Source organism: Coturnix japonica, chromosome 5 (assembly GCF_054131305.1).
Source record: "Coturnix japonica strain WE chromosome 5, WE-NBRP24, whole genome shotgun sequence".
Classification (NCBI taxonomy): Eukaryota; Metazoa; Chordata; class Aves; order Galliformes; family Phasianidae; genus Coturnix; species Coturnix japonica.
In genome coordinates, this window is record NC_140667.1 from 48,156,825 (window position 1) to 48,178,835 (window position 22,011).

General features: G+C 42.8%; 2 protein-coding genes across 3 annotated transcripts; one reads left to right on the forward strand and one right to left on the reverse strand.

Moving 5' to 3' along the window:
* Positions 1 to 9,755: 9,755 nt before the first annotated feature.
* Positions 9,756 to 14,607, reverse strand: BAG5 (BAG cochaperone 5). The gene is made up of 2 exons (XM_015865501.3): positions 14,502 to 14,607; positions 9,756 to 14,281 (listed from the first exon to the last, which is right to left on the reverse strand). Exon 2 carries the CDS (start codon positions 14,251 to 14,253, stop codon positions 12,901 to 12,903), a length of 1,353 nt encoding a protein of 450 aa, XP_015720987.1. The 5' UTR covers positions 14,254 to 14,281; positions 14,502 to 14,607; the 3' UTR covers positions 9,756 to 12,900.
* A 33-nt stretch (positions 14,608 to 14,640) lies between these two features.
* Positions 14,641 to 21,638, forward strand: COA8 (cytochrome c oxidase assembly factor 8). Of its 2 annotated transcripts, none has more exons than XR_014946805.1 (4): positions 14,641 to 14,993; positions 16,219 to 16,379; positions 18,336 to 18,426; positions 20,008 to 21,638. XR_014946805.1 is itself a non-coding variant. In XM_015865504.3 (4 exons), the coding sequence occupies exons 1-4, from the start codon at positions 14,655 to 14,657 to the stop codon at positions 20,114 to 20,116; spliced, it is 603 nt and encodes a 200-aa protein (XP_015720990.1). In that variant the 5' UTR covers positions 14,641 to 14,654; the 3' UTR covers positions 20,117 to 21,638. The 2 variants fall into 2 exon arrangements, 1 of the variants encoding a protein (XP_015720990.1); XM_015865504.3 differs by having other exon boundaries at positions 16,316 to 16,379.
* The last annotated feature ends 373 nt before the right edge of the window (positions 21,639 to 22,011 follow it).

Below are 22,011 nucleotides of genomic sequence, written 5' to 3' on the forward strand. Positions count from 1 at the left end.
TGAGCAGACCAACTTCTTCAGCTAGCAAAACTCTTCACGATGCATTGGGACGCATCGGCCTCTGGTGATGTGTCATAGTATTGCTGTCGCCACATTTCCTCATCGAGGTCACTGAAATACACCCATGCGTCCAGACACCTTGTGACCAGCATGGTTGCCAGCTGACACCCAACTCTTCTTCAAACACCATGTGGCTTTGGCAGGGCCCTGCAAGGCAAAAGGAGAAGACGAGCCTGTCATGGTGTGCCAGGCGTGCTGGAGGCACTCAGCGTCTGACTCGTTGAGAGCTCATGTAGTGACATGAAAGCAGCACAGGGAGCAAAGCTGCCATCCAGAATGCTGTATGACTGACATCACTCTGCCAGCAGCACCTGCAAGCAGTCACAGGGCTCTCTGCAAGCTGCAGCCCGTGGCCCCTCACCTGGCACATTGCAGGGGGGAGGCACACACTTGGAGCCATCAGTCACCTCTTTGCTTCTTGCACAGTGTCACTGCTCAGAGAAGGGACACCAGGAGCAAGAGGATCCTGATGCTGCAGAGAGCACACATGGAACCAGCAGTTACCCATCAGACCCTCAGTGCCTGCTTCCAGCTGCTTTTAGCAATTCAAAACCAACACAGGAAACCAGTGCTGTGCTGGCACATCTGTGGATGCTGCACATCCTCCATGGTGAGCCACGTCTGTCCCTATTTTTATCACTCTGCTCTGGCCCAGATGCAGCAAACACAACAGCCTGGGGCTGCTTTGCTTGTTCTTAGAACAACCTTCATGCGGAAAGCACCCGCACCTCGCACACCTCCCAGCTTATAACCAGCATCTGATGAGAAGATGGGCAGCTTTCCAGTGGGCAGGATTCCTTAGGTTGGACATCAGGAAAAAGGACTGCCCCAGAGGGCAATGGGCATGGAACAGGCTGCCCAGGGCAGCAGGCACAGCCCGGAGCTGCCGTAGTTCAAGGACACCTCTCAGACATAGGGTTTGGATCTGGGGGGTCCTATTAGGAGTCAGGTTAGAGTTGATTATCCTTGTGGGTCTCTTCAGATCAGGATATCCTATGATTCTGTGACTCTATGATAAACAGGCGTGTGCTGATGCGGGGAATACTTTGCAGGACAAAGCTGGCATGAGAACAAGTATATTATATTGGATGTCAACAGGAAACTGTGAGATGCAGCTAGAAAGGAACAGTGGGAGCCTTTCAAGACAAAACTTGCTGTGTTCATGCAGGGAATTTGCAGGAAGTGCTCAGAAGCCCACACCCTTCCAAGTGCCATCCAGAGCAGCGTTGCTCAGTGTCTGCCCCAGTCCCACAGGGCACAAATTGCAGTGGTTCTCGGGCTGTTTGCTGGTGATAGAGCAGCAGAGGAGCTGGCTGCGTGCCCTGGGTGTGCCTTGGGTGTTTCCAGGGTGTACTGAACAGCTGGAGAGCACGAAGTCACAATCGTGTTCTGCACCCACTGCCAAAACAAGGTGGAAAACAAGGTGGAAAATGAGCCTTGGGAGCACTGCAGGAAGGCAAAAACCTGCATCAGCACCCTGCACTTCCCCAGAGAACATCCAGCAGAAGTGCTGGATGACAGTTTTAGCTGAGACTTCCTATCCTTAGTGCATACGTTTGCATGTAAATGGCTTTGCTGGCTGAAATAACAGGCTTCTCATTCCTGCAGCCAGAAACAACTCAGGAAAAAAAAAAAATGGTTATCAGTAGTCTTGTGATCAGTTCTGAACTGAGTGTTTGTGAAAGGCTTCTAAAAACTCCCTTAAGTACCAGCAGTTGTGTTGAGTTGTATTTAAGAAATCTACTGAGAAACATGCAAAATATGCAGGCACATGCTTCTATTTCCAGTTTCATTTCTGCAAAATCACCCTTCTTTCTTAGCCAGGCAGTAACTGAGCCCAGCTGTTGTGTCCTGTCCAAAGGGCTTAGCAGGGACTGCACAGGCTCACGTCAGGAATTCAGCAGCAGCCAGGCTATGCCATCCACAGCGAGGAATAGATTCATTAATGTTGGAAAACACCTCTAAGGTCACCCAGTCCAACCCATCCCACCGTGCCCACTGACCACGTCCCTCAGTGCCACATCTCCACGCTCCTTGCGCACCTCCAGGGGTGGTGACTCCCCCACCTCCCTGGGCAGCCTTTGCCAATGCATTGCCACTCTTTCTAAGACGAAATTTTCCCTAATAACCAAACTGAACATTCTCTGGCATAACTTAAGGCCACTACCTCTCATCCTATTGCTGTTACCTGGGAGAAGAGACCAGCCCTCCCTCCCCCCTCACTACAAACTCCTTTCAAGCTGTTGTAGAGAGGAGGGGCTGCAGGTTTGGCAAGGTGGCATCCCTTTGAAGATCCAGCAAAAGCATCACAAGATGAGAGCCAGAGCATGGCTCTCCAACTAAATTACTGACCTGAACGAGCTCCCTTCAAGCCTGCAGACAGTAATCCCTCTGACTTCCATCTCTAAAAGCAGCACTACTAAAATGCCATTAAACTACCTCTTTTTTTCCCACCTGTTATATCACTTTTGTCTTGTGAACAGGTGAAGTCCGTGAAGAAGTAACTTCCCTGCTGCTTTCAGTTACAGATGTGAAGGGTCAGGCTGGCTATAAAAGCTTTCCTGAAAGCTGAGGGGCTGTGGTTCTAATCTTGTGCCCTATGACAATGCAGCAATCACCAGACACTGCAGCTTATTTTGGGAAGTGTGCTGTGTACTCTGGTTATATATAGAAGACAGCAGAATAGGTGATGTCTGATTCCTTTCCAGGCTCTTTTGTGACCTAGAGGGCCAGGTATGGGATTGGGTTCAACTGCAGGGAAAGTCAGAGGCTATGAAAGAAATAGAGAAGTAATTGAATTCCTCACAGTAATTATGTATGGAGGAGAGGGAGCTTGAGGGTATGGTGCAGTGTATGGAAATAGAAAGCTGATGCCATCCCTCCCCCTCCCTTCCCAAAGGAAACCTGCTTCCATCCCACTGCAGAAACACCACAGTGAGGGGAGCACATAGATCTGTGCTTCAGAGCAGAAACATCCTGGTGATATGGAGTCACAGCAGGCATCAAGTCAGAAAGGAAATCAAGGAGCAGCACAGGGCACTGCCAGGTGTTGCCAGAGGTGGTTTTTCCACCCACATGGATGAGGAGAAATGAGATAACCTGCAGCAATCTGCTGCTTTGAAGGAAAGCAGTTCTATATGCAGACAAAATACTCCCAGTACTTAGCTGCTAAACCATGGCTGGAAGGATCCCAGTGCCTGCTGCAAGGAAACACAGAAAGAGGGTACACAGAGGAGAGTTCACCTGAAAGCACAGAGTGACAATCACTAATGTAGGTGAATCAGTGCGTGTCTACCTTAATCCAAACTGTGGGGAAAAAAAGCATTCATTGCTGAGGACCCACACAAGCCTATAAAACTCCAAAGAGTGCTCTTTATTACAAGAAAGACTGGCATGCCAGAAGGCACTCCTATTTTCAGCAGCTGAACTTGTAAAACTGAGGAAAGGTGTGGGAATCAGAAGGCTCAGCAATATGAAAAGAACCAAGATTTCTTTAGGTTTCCCTTGAATATGGAGATATTTTTAAGTGCCCTGTCAGTGCTCTGTGACAAAATGCTTGGGGACTCTCTGTGAATATGTGGCTTCTCTTGGAGGATTCAGATCAAGGAGCTAAAATTTGCCTCCCCCATCAGAGGCGAGCACCCTCCAGCTGCCAAGGCCAATAGTTCTGGAAGGCAAACAAGTTTCCATACAAGTAATTTTTGTCCAATTAAATATCTAAAGATCACAGGACCAGACAGGAATAGGAAAAGAACTGAGGCTTACAGGTTTCTTAAGGGACCATAAGCTACTGGCATTCCGGATTGCTTGCACAGCCAGCAACTTCCATCCATATGGTTGAGCAGAGGCATGGCTACAGGCTGCAGTCATTTCTGGGTGGGTTTGCAAGGAACAGCCTTGGCCAGCAAATTGTGGACAGTGGCAACTAACCACGCAAGTGGGGCAGAAGCTTATGTGTGAGATCAGACAGGTCCAGGCTCATGCAGAGTCACGCACCAAACATGAATCAACTGTGTGATGTTCTTGCAAGAAAGGTATTCTTGGCTGTATTTATAGGAATATATTAGCTGAAGTATGAAAAGTACTTACGCCATGCTACTAATTGCTGATGACTCCTCAGCTGTACTCCTGTGTCCATGAGTAGCAGTCCAAGGAACAGGCCCATGGTGAGTATCTACAAGAGAGCCACATAAGCAAGAGAAAGATGGTGCTATTTTGTGATGGAAAACTAGAGGTGTTTGGTTGCTTTATCTATAAAAGGATATGCCAAAAATGGGAAACGGGGAAACAGCTATCTTCTATACATTATAAGGGATGACTTACTTCTATTTTAGTACTTCATCACTAATTCTTATCACTCTTCAGACAGAAAATATGGGAACTTCTTTATTTTCTTTTTGGCCATACATGTACTTGATAGCACAGATATATTCTGACAGAAATACTCCAGAAAGCTCTCAGTGAGGCAATGCCAAAGCTGAAAGTAATTCTGCAGTGATGACACTGATCTGAAGTTCTGAGCCTATTCAGTGAGCTAGGATCGTTTGGGCTCTGTAGTAACAATACTATAATTGCTGGTCTTCAGTCATATAGCAGCATCCTATATAACTTCATCCCATAGCCAGCTAGTGAGAATGCACTTGCATCACAAACTAATGTATGCACTGGTGTGTCTGTCAGAAAACATACCTGACCTTGTAAACTGCTCAGTCACTGTATATCCAGACCTGCTCCATGATACCAGGCCCTTGAGATCATCAGTGAAGCTGAATTCAGTCCTCTGAATTTCTGTAAATGCAGCCTGATGAGATGAAATCAAGAACAGATTTTCCATGTTTTATACTTCTACTGGCTCCCTGAATAATTTGTATTAACAACTTTTTAATGACGCTCTAACTGCTTAGCAAAACCTGTCTAAAACACTTTCATTTTTAACCCTATCATTTATAGTTATTGGACTCACTGATCCAAGCCCTGATTCCGTCCTGCTGGTTGAATTCCCAGCTTCATCTTATCACCAGACCAGTCTGGCAATCCTGACTCTTGGCTGTGTTTGGGTATGGTCACCAGACCTGCCCTGCTGTCATGTCAGATCTCAAGCTCCATCCCATTCTCCTTCCTGTACCCCTGATTTCCATCAGCTGTGCATACCAGTAATTTTAAGTTGTTGTTATCTAGTCTTTGACTCTCTCATGTTTTCCTGCTTGTTGTTATGTCCTGATGATGTCTCTTTTTCTGTATCACGTATGAACCTCAAAAAGTCTTCTTAGCTATCTTGTATCTTAGGGTTTCTCCACAGTTAACAGAGACTTCACCTCATTAATCTGTGACACAGGAGCTCATGTGGAGTGCATGTCTTTTTTGGGATCTCTGATCCTGACTAATGGAGTAAATCTGATCTTTTTTTGGAGATCACAGTCAATAAATCCATCCTGAACCCAAGCTGTATTCAGCCATCGGTGAAGTTGTGAAAACACTGTGCATAAAAGAATTAGTAGCCTGGGAAGCAGCTTGTGCTTAGGAAGAACAAGACAGACTGGAAACAAAACTGAAGATGCTTGACGCAAAACTGAATTAAAGGGTTATGTCAAAAGATGGAGACATAATATGGCTTTGTAGAAATGAGATGATAAATTGGCTTCTGCTTTGGAAACAGGAGTGCTGAGAAGTGTTCCAAAACGCGGAACTGGAGTGAGGATGTTCTGATGCTTTCCGAAGCTTTTGATAATCTTTCTTTTTTTCTGAAGAATATTTGCCCCCATTGTTGTAAACTTATTCAAACTTTGCAAGGAGCCATCTTACAACTCATGTATCACGGACTCCCAAGGATCACCAGAGTACTTTTTAGAAGCTCCTCAAAGACAACTGTTATCAGTAGATTAGTAGATAAATATCAGTAGATATTAATTAAAATATCTATTTTTTGAGTTTATAATTCAAAGAAGGTTGGAAACCACAAAGCACGCACAATATGCATGTTCCTTTGTGAATTTATGTTCCATAAGAGGTTTTGTAGGCATTTCAGGATTCCTAATAAATCAGATTTGAAAGCGCACACACACACACACACACACACACATATATAATGTCAGTGTAAATGGTCTCTCTACAATAAAGTCATATTTCATAAGCAGGTTCCTGTTTTAAAGGATGATTTCAAGTGTCATCATGAATTGGGTTAGACTGTCCCTGGGGAAGCTTTTAATCTATCTGGGATACTACTGGACTTGCCAAAATTAACTCATGCTTCCAGTCAAGTGAAAATGATCAGTGTGATAGCTTCTGATCTAAAAACCCATCAGTACACTTCTATGTTGTTTCATCAAACAGTAGTGCTACTTCTGATGCAAACAACCTTATCAGAGGCTTGAAATATTTCCGCACTTTTCTGCAGGTCACTCAGAGTTATGGATTGCTAGAATATCCGAATGTCAGAGTTGGCAGAGCATAAAAGCAATGGCATGAAGAAAATACCAAATTAATGTAGTCAAATTTGGTGTTGGAAGAATTTGACTTGATACATTGAGAACTGACAACCTCCTGGAAAACTGAAAAGGACTATTTCAGATTTGCTTTGGATTGACAGAATAGAGATCCTCAATAGAGCTGGGCCTGTCTGGGTGAATCTGCTCCTTAGCCAAACAAAACAGAAGCTGAGAGGCAATTCAACCATGGCCTATAAACAAATTCTAGACTACACAGCAGGGGAGAAGAGAAGCTTCTCATGAATATGTTTATGCTGGAAATTAGAAGGTTACTTAATCCCCACAGCAATGATGCTTTGGAGCAACTCTTTACTAGGAGACTGAGGCAACACCATTTTCAGATGAGGCTTAATTAGCTGCAAGGTCTGTCTATGGCTGTAAGATGGCAAATGATGGGCTGCATGGGCCTATCAATGGCCCCCATTCAGAACACTGCCTTACTTGTCATGGTGGGAACACTTGGATGCTGAGTATTCTGGAAAACTCAATGTCCACCAGTGTTCTGAAAGTGACCAGAAGCTGCTCATTAAGATCAATACAAGGCTGAGCTTTTCAAATCTCCTTTCCCAGTGGAATTAACATGAGGCACCTGGAAGGAAAGAAATAGACTATGGATCATTGACAACTGGCTACAGATTGGTCTGAATAAAACAATTTTATGTAGACTTTTCATTAAAAAAAGATCAATATAAAAATAACAGTAATGATATCTTACTCAGACTTTCTCCCAGTCATTATACTATCCCTTCCAATTAACAGTTTATTACAGGATACACTCTTCATCTCATACACTGTCTTCTGCTAGTTACAACGACTCCGAGTGCATAAAGAGTTGCCACTGCCAGAGATTTCACAGGGAATGACACTGATTATGGCATCTCTCTTGCCCAAGGCTAAGGCCCATCAGCAAGTGGTTGGATGGTACCCTGGAGGAGCATTTAGGGTGACTGAGGAAAACAACCATGAGCTGCAGGGTGTAGGCTAGATCTAATTGCAACAAGGTGAAAGGGAACAAGATGGAATTTTTTCTGCTTGCTTTTCTTGTGTCACAAACGAAAAGATGTTGGGCAAACCACTGCCTGACAACTTCATTAAGATTTTGTTTTGTTTTCCTTCAGTATTTTGTCTCTCTCTGCCCCCTTTTTACAATTTAATTTGGCTTATGAACATGTTGGTGGTCATGCTGACAGACTTGTTTTTGAGTATCTGTTCAGGAGCTGATAGTTTGGGAGCTAAAGAAAGCAAGATCATTAAGGATGTTGAACTGCATCAGTGTGTTTCTCTCTCTCATGAGATGCATTTGATTACCTTCCTGAAATACAGGTTTCACAAGGAACTCCTCTGGCGCAGAAGTTTGTCTGGCAAAACTAATTGAGGTGAAATGGTCCAATTAAGGAACACGCTGCACTTTTCCACTTCTAATGGGAAACTCTGCTATGATTTATGTCCTGTAGGAAGAGTTTACCGACTTGGAATATGTCCTCCTTATTTTTGCACTGATAAGCAATATGACTCGCTTGTGTTTGGCAGTGCCCTGGACCAAATGCTGACAAACAGAAAGGGTAAGAATTGTTCAACCAAAAGTACATCTTCCATAGCTTCTTTAGCTAATGACCAGCCTACATGTGCACGCCTACTAATAAAACTGAAAGGATTGTGTTCATTATCATTTCACGTAGCAAAACAGAACGGCACCCACACCAAACGACTGGTACATACCCCACCGTAGCTCAGACTGACCTAAAACAAAAAGCCTGACATCTTCAGGGACCACCCTCCTCAGAATCATCTTTCTCAATGAAAGCAACATGGGAGCAGGCAGAGAGCACACTCATAAAACAAGATCTGAGTGTGTAATGTGCCCAGCAGGTTCCTCTAGCAGGAAGGTTTTCCAAGATCCTAACCCTTAAATGTCTCCTGTTGGCAGCCAGCTTGAGCCCCCAGGCCTTCTATTTGTGAGCTCAGTAATAAAGCACTTTTACTACTTCAGGTTCTTAGCAAAGACATTTCCAAAGCGGAGGGTACACCCATATGGAAATAAAACACTGAGAAGCCAGAGTTTTTCCAGCTAAAACGTTCCAGGTACTTAAATTTGCCTGTCCCATAAAAAATTCCCAGCAAGGCAAATGCACTCATGAGTACACAGCCGATCAAGACAAACAGGTCAGCAGTAGCTCAGTGACTCTGAGGGCCATTGCCCACATGCTTTACCGGACTTTGAAGAGTATTTCCTTGAACTAAGCCACATCATTAAAAGCGAAGGTAACATGGAGTGATCTTGTTACACACTGGAATATTCTGTTTATAAATCTTTTCTGACGTTTTCCACACGTGAACTTCACAGAATTTGTACAGTACCTCTACATGGCCACTTGATTTTTTATTGCATGGACTGTTACTGAGAAACATGAAAGAGCATCTGAAAGCAACTGGTTTGTTTTCCGTACATGATTCATTTGCATTGCCTTCATCACAATCCATTACCAAGGCAGAAGAGTAGGAGCTGACAGTGCCGTCTTCTCTCTTTCCCCTGCATAGATTTAGCTGTGTGAAAGATTGATCTAATGGCTTAGTGCTACAGAAACACTTAAAATTTGTTCCCTAACCCCTGGCCCTGTGACCCACCCACTCATTCTGCGGTAGCTCTGGCTCACGTTAGGCTATTCTACAACCCAGTTTGTCTCACTGAACACACAGAATGCTATATTCTGCTATATTCTTTCTTCCTCGTGTTTTCTTTTTGTTTTTTTACCCCTCCTGTTTTATTGCATTAAATCAGCTCACAGGAGTTGGTCATGCAGCAGAAGCAGCACACAGCCAGCAGCCCTCTGAGCAGAAATAGCAGTACAGATTTCCAGCAGCAGTGAGCTGATAACTCGCTGCATCTCAGGAAAACATACTGAGCCATCAGAACAGTCATGTGAACATGCCTCATCTATACTGCTCAGAATCTAATTAGCTCGACTCCTACTGGAGGTTCTTTTTGCACACGAAGAGACTTCACACGATCAGTTTTGCACGCTCACCTGTAAAGGAAGCATCCTTCAACAGAAAGGATTGTCACTACTGCCAACGTTTTTACAGTGAGCATTGAAGCGAAGCCCAGGAGTGTGCAGAGCTGCCACTGAAGGAACAACTCAAGCACCAGCTGATGTAATTACTGTAATGCAAGTTTACATGCAAAGAAAACCAAACACCAGACTTAGCAAGTAGAGGTGGGGGTGGTTTCCACACAAAGAACTTTATTTTGTTAAATACAGCAGTGAAAAAGCAAACTTTTAGAGGAAGGAGATAAAAAAAAGAGAGAGAACTTTTTGTCTATATGTTTAATGACTTTTTCTAAGACAAAAATAATTTACATTCTGATAACTCACATTCATAAATAAATAAAGGCAGCAGGGCATAACATTCAAATGAACACCTTGTAAAATTAGCAATGTATTTTTATTAATCAGGAATATAACACTGCAATATTTAACCTTGAATTTGTATATACAAATGCCACACCCCACACAGCAATAAATCAAGACATACACCATAGGAGTATGTACAGTAATTTACTTTAACAAAAGCCTCCTCCGAACTAAGTAACAAAAATAAACGCTGACATAACCAAACAAAACCAATTCAAAGGGAAATACAATAAACAAATAGAAATCGGGATGTATCATTACCTCCCCAAAATATCCAGTGACCTGTTTAGCTCTAAGGTAGGTTGCCAAGTGCATGGAAAAGTTACTTCACTTCCATGGAGCACTAAAATGCAAGATTTTGCAACTTGGTCCACTTGCATTTCGCTGATTATTTAGCCTGCCATAGTGAGACGCTGTGTGCTTCTCAATCTTTGGATATCAAAAAGAGCCATTACATTCTTTAGCACAAAAGCAAGACTTTGAGAAACCTCCACTTTTTGCTTTCCTTTCTTTTGATTAAGTATATTTAGTTTTCATTCATGCAAAATCTAAACTGATCCCATTCCAGATGAGGATTTTTACCATAAAATTTAGATTATCAATTGATTAGATTACAGAACAATGGGGAAAAGCTTAATCCACACTGTATCGTGCTACCAAATCCTAGTCAGTTAATGGAAGTGACACTAACCTTACACACTTGCCTGACTAGAGACACAGGCTTGATTTTTTATCCAGAGAAGCTGAAAGACAAGCAGAGTTAAAATAGATCTGAAAACTATACTTACTCATTTTCGCCTAAGTTCAAACATTTATAAAGCTACACACGACCTCCAAAGAACACCAACGTTAAACAGCCTACAAGTAACCACTGCAGACCTGACAGCAGTACAAAAGAAAGATGCATTCTATTACCACACTATGAAATCCTTACATTTCCTACAAATTTAAGCATAAACAACAAGCTGAAGTTCAAACACCAAGAAATCTTGAAATGAGTCCAGTAATTCAGGTGTCAAACATCACTATTCCGTGCCAGCCATAAAACCTATAAACACAGACTGGAATTTTACCCAAAGGAGATGATTCTACTTATTTTAATTATTTTTAGGTAAGGGAAGATAAATTCAACAAGGTTGAAGAGCCATGGAGAACCCTCCAGCAAATGTTCTGTCACAAAACAAAATGTATTCACACTCTGAAGTTACACAGGCTTTCAGCAGCACCTGAAAGCACGATGCAGAAGAAGAGTTCTCTCTCCCTCCTTGTCCCCAATCTCCCTATTTATCTTAAAATAAATAAATTCATTTTTAAACAGAGTCTGCTTTTCCTAAAGCTGATGCTTGTTGTCAGGACGCCATAGAGCAATTCTCACCTATTGCATTACGTTCATTTGAGATACAGTGCACTTATATATACACAATAAATCCAGTTTGCATCAAGCTGCCATAAACAGTTTCTATATCTACACATGATGGTGCAAGTTTGTGGTGTCCTAAAGGCACTTGTCTCTCACAGACAGCACTGTCTTATTTAATCAGTTTAAAATAGATCTAAAAATACTTTGTTTAAAGTTTAACATCCGAAATGGTTTTTACTCCATAAAGAGGCACAAATCATCACCTACATTGATTCATTAATTCAACATGAAAGAGCGAAGTGCAAAGTTTCTGTAATTAAATATATTTCTCTGTATTAATTCATTTTAATGCCATGCTCAAAATAAACCCCAAACAAAACAAAACTCAAAACCATGCTATAGTAGAAATGTGATGGGTGCTAGCAGCAACAAACGAAAAGGTAGTGCATAAAGTAGTACAATCGAGCTGATTTACAAAGCTCATTTATAATTAAGCAGGGAGTTACAAAGAGAGACGTATGCCAAAAGCCTCTTCCAAGACATGCCTAAAGCCACACCTGACCAGTATGAAAGATCTACGTGTATCACACAAACGTACATCATTAGGGATGCCTTTATACTACCTAACACTACAAAAATAAATCCAAAATCCTCATCCGCTTCAAAGTGACTTCTGCTCTAATCAAACAGGGGAAGGCGAGTCAAAACCAGATAGAACAGCAGAATTTAAAAAGACCCCTAAGTAGCATTAAAAAAAGTTCATTGCAGTTTTCAGGTTCTAATGGATGGCAGTGTGAAATCCTCAAAACCCAATTCATCTGGCCAGTAAATATCTACAGATTGTCCTCTTTGAGTCCCAGCTTCTTAAAGCAAAGAATATTTGAGAGTTTCCACCAGCAGAAAAGCTGTTCTTGCAAATGACAGTTCACAGGTGCCATACAAAAGTGGCTTCGCCTATGTGAATTTGAAGCTGGCATTGTACTTCTGCCGAGCAGGAAATCTAAAGAGATCTAAGCAAGCAGAAGGTGTGATGGATGGAATAAAACAAGCACAACCCAAAAGCCAGCAAGTTGGTTTTTTTTTGTTTGCATTTAATACTTTTCATCAAAGCAGCACATTAAGAGTATATCCAGACTGCTACGATGCTGCTGGATGGAGCCTTGTGCTTAAACACTAATTTTCACGCCCAGCTTTCTTGAAACAGCTCTGCAGTACTGCACCACAAGGAATTTTCGGCATCTTTGAAACATTTGCGTTCTCTGAATGTTACACCAGGTTATTAAAACACAGACAGATTAAGAAAAAGAAGCCGTTCAATCAACACTTAAGCTGCTCCTTCAGAGAATCTCATTCCATTGCTTATAGCAGTGACCAGAATTGCTGATGGTGTACTGACAGTTGCCATGGCAAGTGGGTGACTGCGTGGGATAGCACACATATAGCCAAGGTAACTTTGTATGCAACCTCCGTGATTTAAGCAAGCATAGAACACTACTTTCACTATGTGCTGCCAGTGTAGCTATCATCCTACATGAAGTGCCGCAGGAAAAAAAATGGTATTTTATGTCAGGCCACGTTTCCTTCAGTACTCCCATTCATCTGTTTTCATGTCCAGGTAGTAAAGGATATTCTGTGCAAGCTTTACTGCTTGCTTTCTGGCAGCCTTACATCGCTCGTCACCTTGTGGGTCGACGGCATCAAGTGCAAGAAGTTGCTTTGTAAGGAGTTCTTCCAATCGCATGTAGTTCTTATCTGTTCTATTTCCATCAAAAGAAATCACCTCCTGCTGAATCTGAGACAAGTTTCCAAGCACAGTCCAAACTGCTTGATGAGACTGATGTTCTGCAGCAGTCTGCTCTGCGTACATTTGCCTTTTTCCAAGTGCTTCCTTTAAATCAATGTATGTTATGAGAGTCTGTACTTCTATCACTGCTCTTCTCCTGGCTTCTCTAATACAAGGGTTTTTTCCCGGACTCACTTCATCTAACTGGGCAATTAATCCCTGCAGTTCTGCTTTGGATCCCAAATACAAATCAGAAGCATTCTCTGTTTTTAAAAGCAAAGAATTAACTTCCTTCATTTTCTTGCGTATTTCTTCTATTTTTAGAATGGACTGATTTTGGGCCAGATCATAAGCATGAGTAGTATTTGCTTCTTCATCCAAGTCCAGGTATTTCTGCAATTTATTGATCTCTTCCACTACTTCCTTTCTGTAATTCCTTATTTCCATGCGACCGCAGACATCCAAAGCATCCAAATCAGCGACGAGGCCTGTGAGGACGCAGGCTAAATGCCTGCAGGTATCATTACTACTCACTCCCATCAGAAGCGCAATAAGGGTTCCTCTGGCTTTGTTCACCTCACACATTACAGAGTTAATTTTGGAGACAGAAGGATGCGCATCATTAGAGAGTGGCAGGGAGAGCTGTCTCTTGGCGCAGCTCTCTATGATCTCCTGCACGGCGCACACTTTAGTCAGGGTGCGATATCTCGCTTTGCGCAAGGAAACCTTCCCTCCGGTCTTCACCTGGGTGAGCCGCAGCACGATGTCCTGGATGCCTTCTTCAAACTCCTCGTTGATGCTGTTGCCTCCTTGGTAGAAAGGCGTGATCTCACGCTCCACCAGCGCCTGTGCCTCCTTGAAGATGGCCTCGATCTCCAGCCTGCGCGGGTGGTTGGCGTTCTGCTCCAGCTCCTTCAGCAGCCGCTCGGTCTCCTGGGCAGCGCGTTTCCTGGCCTGCTGGATGTCCCCTTTGCCCTCAGTGTCCACAGAGTCGATCTCAAACAGCTGTTTGGTGAGGGATCTCTCCAGCTTCTTGTAGTCCCGGTCCGTGGACAACCCGCTGAAGACTGCCACTTGCTGTTCGATCTCTCTCACTTCCTTCTGTATCTCGTGCAACCGTTTGATGGCAGGGTGTTGGTTCCCCATATCCATGCTCTGCTCTCATCCACCTTCAGTCGAACTGCGATGCAGAGCGAAGCGAACACATCGGTTACCCGTGTTTACAACTTTATATTACGGTCTCACCGACCCCTATCAGCGGGCACGCAGCCGCCCCTCCTTCAGCCGGGGTTGAACCCCCCAGCACGGCGCTCCCCTCCCCGCTCACAGCCGCTCCTTCCCACCGCTCCGGAGCCGAAAGCGACGCGTTCCCCGCACTCCCCCCCTCCTTCCCGGCTCACCCTGCAGCCGCCCCCGGGCTGAGGCACGGCGGCCCGGCTCGGCGCTGCGCCACGGCCGAGCGGTAGCGAAGGGCTCGGAGCCCTGAGCCCGGCCCCGCCCCGCAGCGCCGCCCTCGGCTGCGACATCGCCGTAAAGCGCGGCCGGCGGCGGGGATGGCGGCTGTAGGGGTTGTGCGGGCCGTGAGGGCGGGCGGCTGCCGCTATGGATGCCGCTATGGATGCTGCTATGGATGCTTCTCCTCTACTGTGTCCTCCGGCGGCGGGGAGCGGCCGATCGTCCCGCTTGTAACACAGAGGCCGCGGTTCTGTCCCCCCGCCGGCTCCCGCAGGGACTGGATCGGGCCCCCAGACAAGCGCTCTAACCTCCGCCCCGTCATCTTTTACGTGTCGCCTCACGAGACCCCGCTGGAACGGCGGCTGCGGGAGCTGCGGGAGGAGACACAGGAGTGGAACCAGCGCTTCTGGGCCCGGCAGAACACCGCCTTCAGGACGGTCAGTCCGGAACCGCTGGGGGGCGGCATCGGGCCGGGAGGAATGGGGGGGTTTGGCTGCTGGAAGCGGTGCTGCCGCAGGGAAAAAGCAAGGAAAGCTCTGCTGTAGAAGCACCTGATGGAGCTGTGTCTCTGTTCGTTGTAGGGTGGTTGGAGAAAATGGCATTTGGGGTCCATTCTAACTCAGATGGTTCTTTGATGTGCCCTGCTGCACTGGCAGTTGAACCTTTTATCAAGGCTGAAAGCCTGTGATGCTGTGTGTGATTCTGAAAGCAAGGACACGTGCTTTCTTTTGCGATTGCACCTTAAGGTCTGGAGCACTTCTATGAAGGAAAGCTGAAAGAATTGGGCTTGTTTAGGTAGGAGAAGGGTCTGGGGAGACCTCATTGCAGCCTCCCAGTACTTGAAGAGAGGTTATAAACAGGAGTAGGAGTGACTTCTTACACAACCTCGTAGCTTGTCCTATCACTATTGGGTGCCCCATCCCTGGAGGTGTTCAGGGCTGAGTTGGATGGGGCCCTGGGCAGCCTGGTCTGGTGAGGGGCAGTCAGCCCATAGCAGTGGGGTTGGAGCTCGCTGACCTTCCAACCGAAGCTCTTCTATGACCCTATAGGTTAGGAGGAGTGGGAGTGATTCAGTAATTCACTGTTATTTCTGAGCTTTGATCACCATATCCTCCCTGACTTCTGTAGAACTGAGTTTGAGAACTCGACGAAAAGGTAATTGTTCTGTACACATCCAAATAATGACAGATTTGAAGGCCACGTGTTTATCTGAATGCAGAAATGCTCAGTTATGTGGTATGTGTTGTCTTCATTGTTAGTTTGTTTGTTTGTTGTTTGTTTGGGCCTCACTGCTGTCTGAGCAGAGAATTTCTTTCTAACATCTAACCCAAATCTTCCCTCTTTCAGTTTAAAGCTGTTCCTCCTTGTCTTATCACTATCAAATTATGCAAAGAAAAGTCTGTCTCCTTCCCAATTACAAGCTCCTTTCAAGTACTGGAAGGCTGTGGTGAGGTCTTCCTGGAGCCTTCTCTTCTCAGCCTAAACAAACCCAACTCCTGTAGTCTTCCTTCATAGGAGAGGTGCTCCAGCCCTTTGGTTGTCCTCATGGCCATCTTCTGGATCTAAGCAACAGAGCTTTATCGGTTTAACACTAAGTCACTGTGCTTGGGTAAATGTTTTGTTGATGTTTCCAATATTAATGAGTGTTGTTTGTTATTTCAGAGGGTATTAGGCACTGAGCTGTTACATGATTTAAAAACAGTGGTTTACTTCAAGGACCGAATGCCTCAAATTCTAATGTGGAAAAACCATCTTTTAGGAAAAAGAAGAATTTATCTACTCAAGGCTGAAAGCCAAGGGTCTGGAAACGAGAGATGAAACAGGTTAGTGAGATCTTTGTACAATTCAAGATACGTTATGAATTCTGTTTAACTTCAGATTTTGCTAGTTATGTGCTGTGTGTTCTGTCACAAGTGATTGTTCAGAGCATGCACGTGAAAAGTGAGATGTTTTGTTGCAGTGTTTGTCCCCTAATTCCTCCCTGCCCAGCTGGAGGGTATGTGATGAAATCCCGTTCAAGTGATTTAATCATTCTGCAGCCTAAGGAGGAACAGGCTTTCTTCTCTCATGCTTCTTAACCCAGTGAACTAGCTGAGCTGAACATACTAGAGCACTTGCCTTAAGCGGATGCTGTGGTTGGGCAAAAAAATGCATGCTCTTCCATCAGGTCCATGTTAAATTAATACAGCATTTTCTATGAGGTAAGAGGTAAGACAACCCCTGAAGAATAATTATGGTTTGGATTGGACTGGACCTCAAAGATCACTTCATTCCAGCCCCTTGCTGCAGGTAGGGCTGTTGACCAATAAGTCAGATGCTTGATCAGGCTGCCCAGGGCTCCATCCAGCCTGGCCTTTATGAGCTCCAGGGATGGGGCACCCACAGCTTCTCTGGGCAAAGAGACAACAGCTGTTCTCTGACCGTCTTTGAGCACAGTTGCTGTAAAATACGTGCCTGAGAAATGTGTTATGTGAAATAGAAAAAAGGATGCTTTCGTAATACAGAGATTGGCCATTGTAGTACATGGCTGAACATTTTGTTTATAGAATAATGGTGTGTTTGACTTCAGGAAAGCATCTGTACTGGTGTTCTATATATCTTAGACTTCTACATTCCACTTGTATTTATGTCCCAGTGACTGGTATGTGATTACAAAACAAATTAAATTCTGTTGTTAAGGAAAAACTGCTGCTTTGTGTGTGTTTGTGTTTTTGTTAATCAAGAAGTAAAAGAAAAAATAAGCTTCTACATCCCTTACATTGACTGCACATATTGGGTTAGCTCTTTATTGCTCACAGACAGAGCTGTGTATAGATAAGAGTAATAACTACATGCATGTACAGTTGGAACAGAAGTTATTTCTTAATCAACAGATCCGTGCTGTCAGCAGAACTGAATGAAGATTATGAAGAAATAAAATAATTAAAGCTGTTACAATGATTTTGTTGCATAGTATGTTAGGACATGGTAGTACTGATAAATGACATACACTTCTGTGATCAGTCTTGGGTGCTTTAAAATGTGTTTTTGGAACGATAACAAGTTGAATCTTGCAGTCTCCATCGTGTCTGTATTCTCTGGGAAACTCAAATTTGATCCTTGTTTTAGACTTGCTGTTAGTGCCAGAAAGATTTTGTAGGAATTAACTGTTAAAGTTGAAAATATTTGTTGGCTGTCCAGGCGCTACTTGTGTGCAGTAGCCACAGATCTTCCTTTCACATTCCATGGAGAGAATATGTGTCTCCTTACCTTCTATACTGAGACATATGTTCAAAGCTATACGTGTCCTCTCTTGTACTTGAAATTTAGCAACAGCAGTAGGAAAAAAAATGTGTTTTTGACAGTGTTTTGTCAGTGATGAATAGTGTTCTGCCTGTGCTTACAGATCTCCTTTAAGGGAGGAAACTCAGGTTACTAAGTGCTCTTACTGGTGGTGTTTAGACTTCAGCCCTGTGACAGATTAATGTTATTCAAGAAGTAGATGACTTTTTCGTAGGGGCCCACTGGCTTCCTAAGTAAGCTGAGACCTAACAAACAAAAATCACTTTCATGAGTAATAAGGGCTTCAGAGTTACTGTGCTGGTTCCAAGGTGTAACAGTGTTTTTAATCTGCTGAGCTCCCTTGATAAGCTTTTAATATATAAGAAAGTAAATGTATGTCTTTAAGGTTACGCAAGAAGCCTTTGAAAGCAAGGAGTCAGACCTAGCTCCACAATCTGAGCCTTGTGTTTTAGTCTGAAGAACTATCTTCACATTGTCATGCCAAAACTTATTTTCAGGCCAGAAGGTGACACTGAATGCAGAGGAAATGGCTGACTTTTACAAGGACTTCCTACGTAAAAACTTTAGAAAGCATATGCATTATAACAGGTATGTAGAATATATTTATGTTGACTATTGGACATCACCGTCTAGCTAAAAGGTATAGAGGATTGGATCTAACTTTGTTTTTTTACTCTGACTTGACAGGGCTCTAAGGTCCCAAGTGTTCTCAGGTTCCTCATGACTTGACATGAGTTAGAATTCTAATGTCACTGTAACAAAGTGCAGTTTAGGGTTCTTTGTATGTATTGTGCATATACAATAGAATTGTTCTTACAGTAAAGTAACAGTATTTAAAATAAATGAACACGTCTTGCATGGGAGTGGAGGAAGCAAAACCAAAGAGTTCAGGCTTTATTTCTGAAGGTGGCAATCCTTGTTGCTGCTCTGTTACAACACACTGAATGGCTGATGCTGAGTGGAACTGCACAGCCTTGAAAGCATTGGAGCCTACTTAAAAAAAGATCAATTTCTGCGTTCATTTGTATGCTTTTCTGCAGTGTTGCTAGCTGGCCTGAAAGCTGGCTGCTGAAGTGTTAAAACTTCTACAAGTTTGGTAGAATAAAGACACCAAGCATATATGGTTTGGGGTACATAGAGTGGAAATAGTCTTTAAAAAGAATAAGAAATTGGAAATGAGACATGAAAGGGGAAAAGAAACAGTTGCAGTGTTAGCATGATATTTTGATTTAACATGACATTTTAGAGGGTAGCTCAGTGCTTCTTGTCAGCATGATTTTCGCTTCTGTCCTTACTGAGAAGTTAATATCTCAGGTCTATGCTAACCTGTACATGCAAGGTTTCTAAAAGATGTGACAGAAGACCTAAATTCAAAGTGTAATGTAATATTCTCTGCTATTTCTACAATAAGAGTATTGCTGCTTGTGTGAAGCTTTGCAAAACAGGGGAGGGATCCTTGGTGGAAAAATGAAGGCAATAATTAAGTTACTTTAGTTGCTAACAGGAGCAAGAATTTGAAGCAGATGCCCAGAGATTAAAAAGATGTATATTTAGAATATTTAGAGATCATGCATGTCAGAAGGCTAATTTTGGTAATGTTAAAGGCATGGTCTTTAAAAGGTGATGCATTGTGAAAGTGTTTCCTGTATTGATTGCAAAAGTGTTTCCTGTATTGCATTACCTAATTGAACATGGAAGTATGATTTTACTTCCCCCCTCACCATCCCTTCAGATATAGGTGACCAATTATTCCTGTTCTAACACATGCCTCTTCATACGTGCACAAATGCCACATGTAGCACAGCACTGGTGGGGAATTCTTAAAAGTGGCTGGATTCTGAAGTAAAGCAGGTCATTGTAAGATTTAGTTAATCTTGTCTGAATTAAAATGCAATTGGTTATGAAGCTACACATTAAACTTCTTTATAGTTGAGCTCTGAATAATTGTAGCCATATACTCCACATGCAATCTGTTCATTATGTGACTATCCGCATCTGACATTTTAAGTTATTTAGTTAGACAAGGCAAGTGTTGTCACAAAGAATGGAAAGTGTAAGTCATCACAAAGTTGTCATTTGTCATTGCCAAGAGATGTTTTAATATATCTATGTTCCTTTTTCCTTTTCTTGTTCTGTGTTCTGGTTGCCTTCCTGGCTTTGGAATCCAAGAGATTGGTATAAACGTAACTTTACTATCACGTTCCTCATGGGACAAGTAGCACTGGTGAGAGCCCTGAGGTGGCTTCGTCGGAAAACAACCAATGCTGGAAATCAGTGATCACAGCTCCATGAAGAATGTAACACTACTTAGTAGAGTGCCGAGGTGCTATAAACCTGCTAGTAGTGATATTCAGAGTCTGAATGTCCAATGTAATGATTGCTTAGGTCTGTTTGTTAGACTGTGTAAATAAAAATTGCCTTCAGCCTTAATTTACAACCACTGTTTATTTCATGAATATCCAAAATATTTCCCATTGAAATCACAACTTAGAGAACTCTTGAAAGCTTTCTTCTTAGACACTGACTGGAACAGAACACAACTGATGGTTGTTTTTTGGGTTGTTTTTATTTTTAAGCCACAGAGGCATATACCTCATAAAACAAATCCCAGTGTGCTGTGCCTGATCTTAGGTCAGAGAATGCTCTTACAGACTGTGTCTGTACGTAAAGACAAAATGCCTCACTTTACAGCAGCTGCACAGAGCAGTAGTAGTATAACATGTCTGTAGGAACAAGTATGATTTCTAAGTGTATATGCACAATTGACTTAGAATAATGCTTTTCTTTTTTAATGCATCTATTTTCCATTTTTATGAAATCATATCTTAAGCTTTCAATATAATTTACTGAGGCTGTAGAGCCTACTGTAATCTTGTTTCCTTTATAAGAAATGTCCCTCTTGGACAACAGTTCCTCTAACCTGTGATTGTTGAAGATTTTATCTGCTGAGCAATAAAAAAGATGCATTGCCAGACGATCTTCATAAAAAAGGAAACTCATACTTGGCTGTATGAGGAAAAACATGTCATATTCTCACCCATTCCTTCACTCACAAGAGCTCGAGGGGGATTTTCTGGTGTCAAAGTATGTAACGTCAATTGGGAGGAAGCTGGTATAAGTCAAGTCTTAAAATGTTATGCTGTGTATCTGTAATTTAAAGAAAGTTCCTTCACTTTGAATGTTTTCTATATCTATACAATTCAATGTAGTGATTGTTTTAATACTTACTGAGAGGATTCTATTATTGAAGTGTGTTTTCCCTAGAGCCATGCTGTAGGGAAGGCTTTCATATTGGAAATGTGAACTCAATAGCCATTGACCTGTTTTTCATATCTAAACATGACATAATTTATTAATGAGGTTTTTCAGGTTGAGCAAAGGGAGGTTTGTTGGCATTAGTGAACTAATTATTCCTTTGGAAAATGAAATATTAATGATACTGTAATGGATTGCACTGTTTCATACAATGATGGTGATATCATTGGGATTAAAATGTTCACCGAGTTGTGGTTCTAATAACTGCATTAATAGTAAACGAATGCATTCATTAACAGTGTTTGCTGAAGTGAGAAACAGCAGTAGGAGAGCACTGTGTTGTTTACTACATGGTACTGTAAAAGGTATGTATTTATTAAAAAGTTAGAAAATGACATGTTTCTTAATGAAAATAAGTTTTTGAAATGGGCTGCTTCTGATATGTAATGCAGTTCATCAGGATGTTACATTAAATCCTATGTTGCAGCCTGTATGCTTTGATTACAACGTGAATGCACACTTTAATAAATAATTTCAACATAAAACGTGGAAGAATTATTGGAGAACATCTGGTAATTATTGGAGAACATCTGGTCATATCTTGGAAGAGCAGTGACCAGATCCCCAGTGTATTGATGGCTGAGAGCCCTATGTTGTGATAGCCTGCATGTGAAATCCCTGAGGTAGTTTTACATATGCTTTAGTGGGTAGGGGTCAATCAAAAGAACCATTTTGGTCTGAGCTGCTCACTTCTGTTAATGCAGACATTGCCTGCCTGCTGATCCAGATCAGGAAATTGACTCACTGCTACTGAAACTAATCCAGGGAGGAAAGTGTTGGATGTCAGTTGAATTCATGTTGTCTCATTGTGCAGATGTAAGAATGCTATTGGTGGCAGAAGGGAGTTGTGGGAGTTTA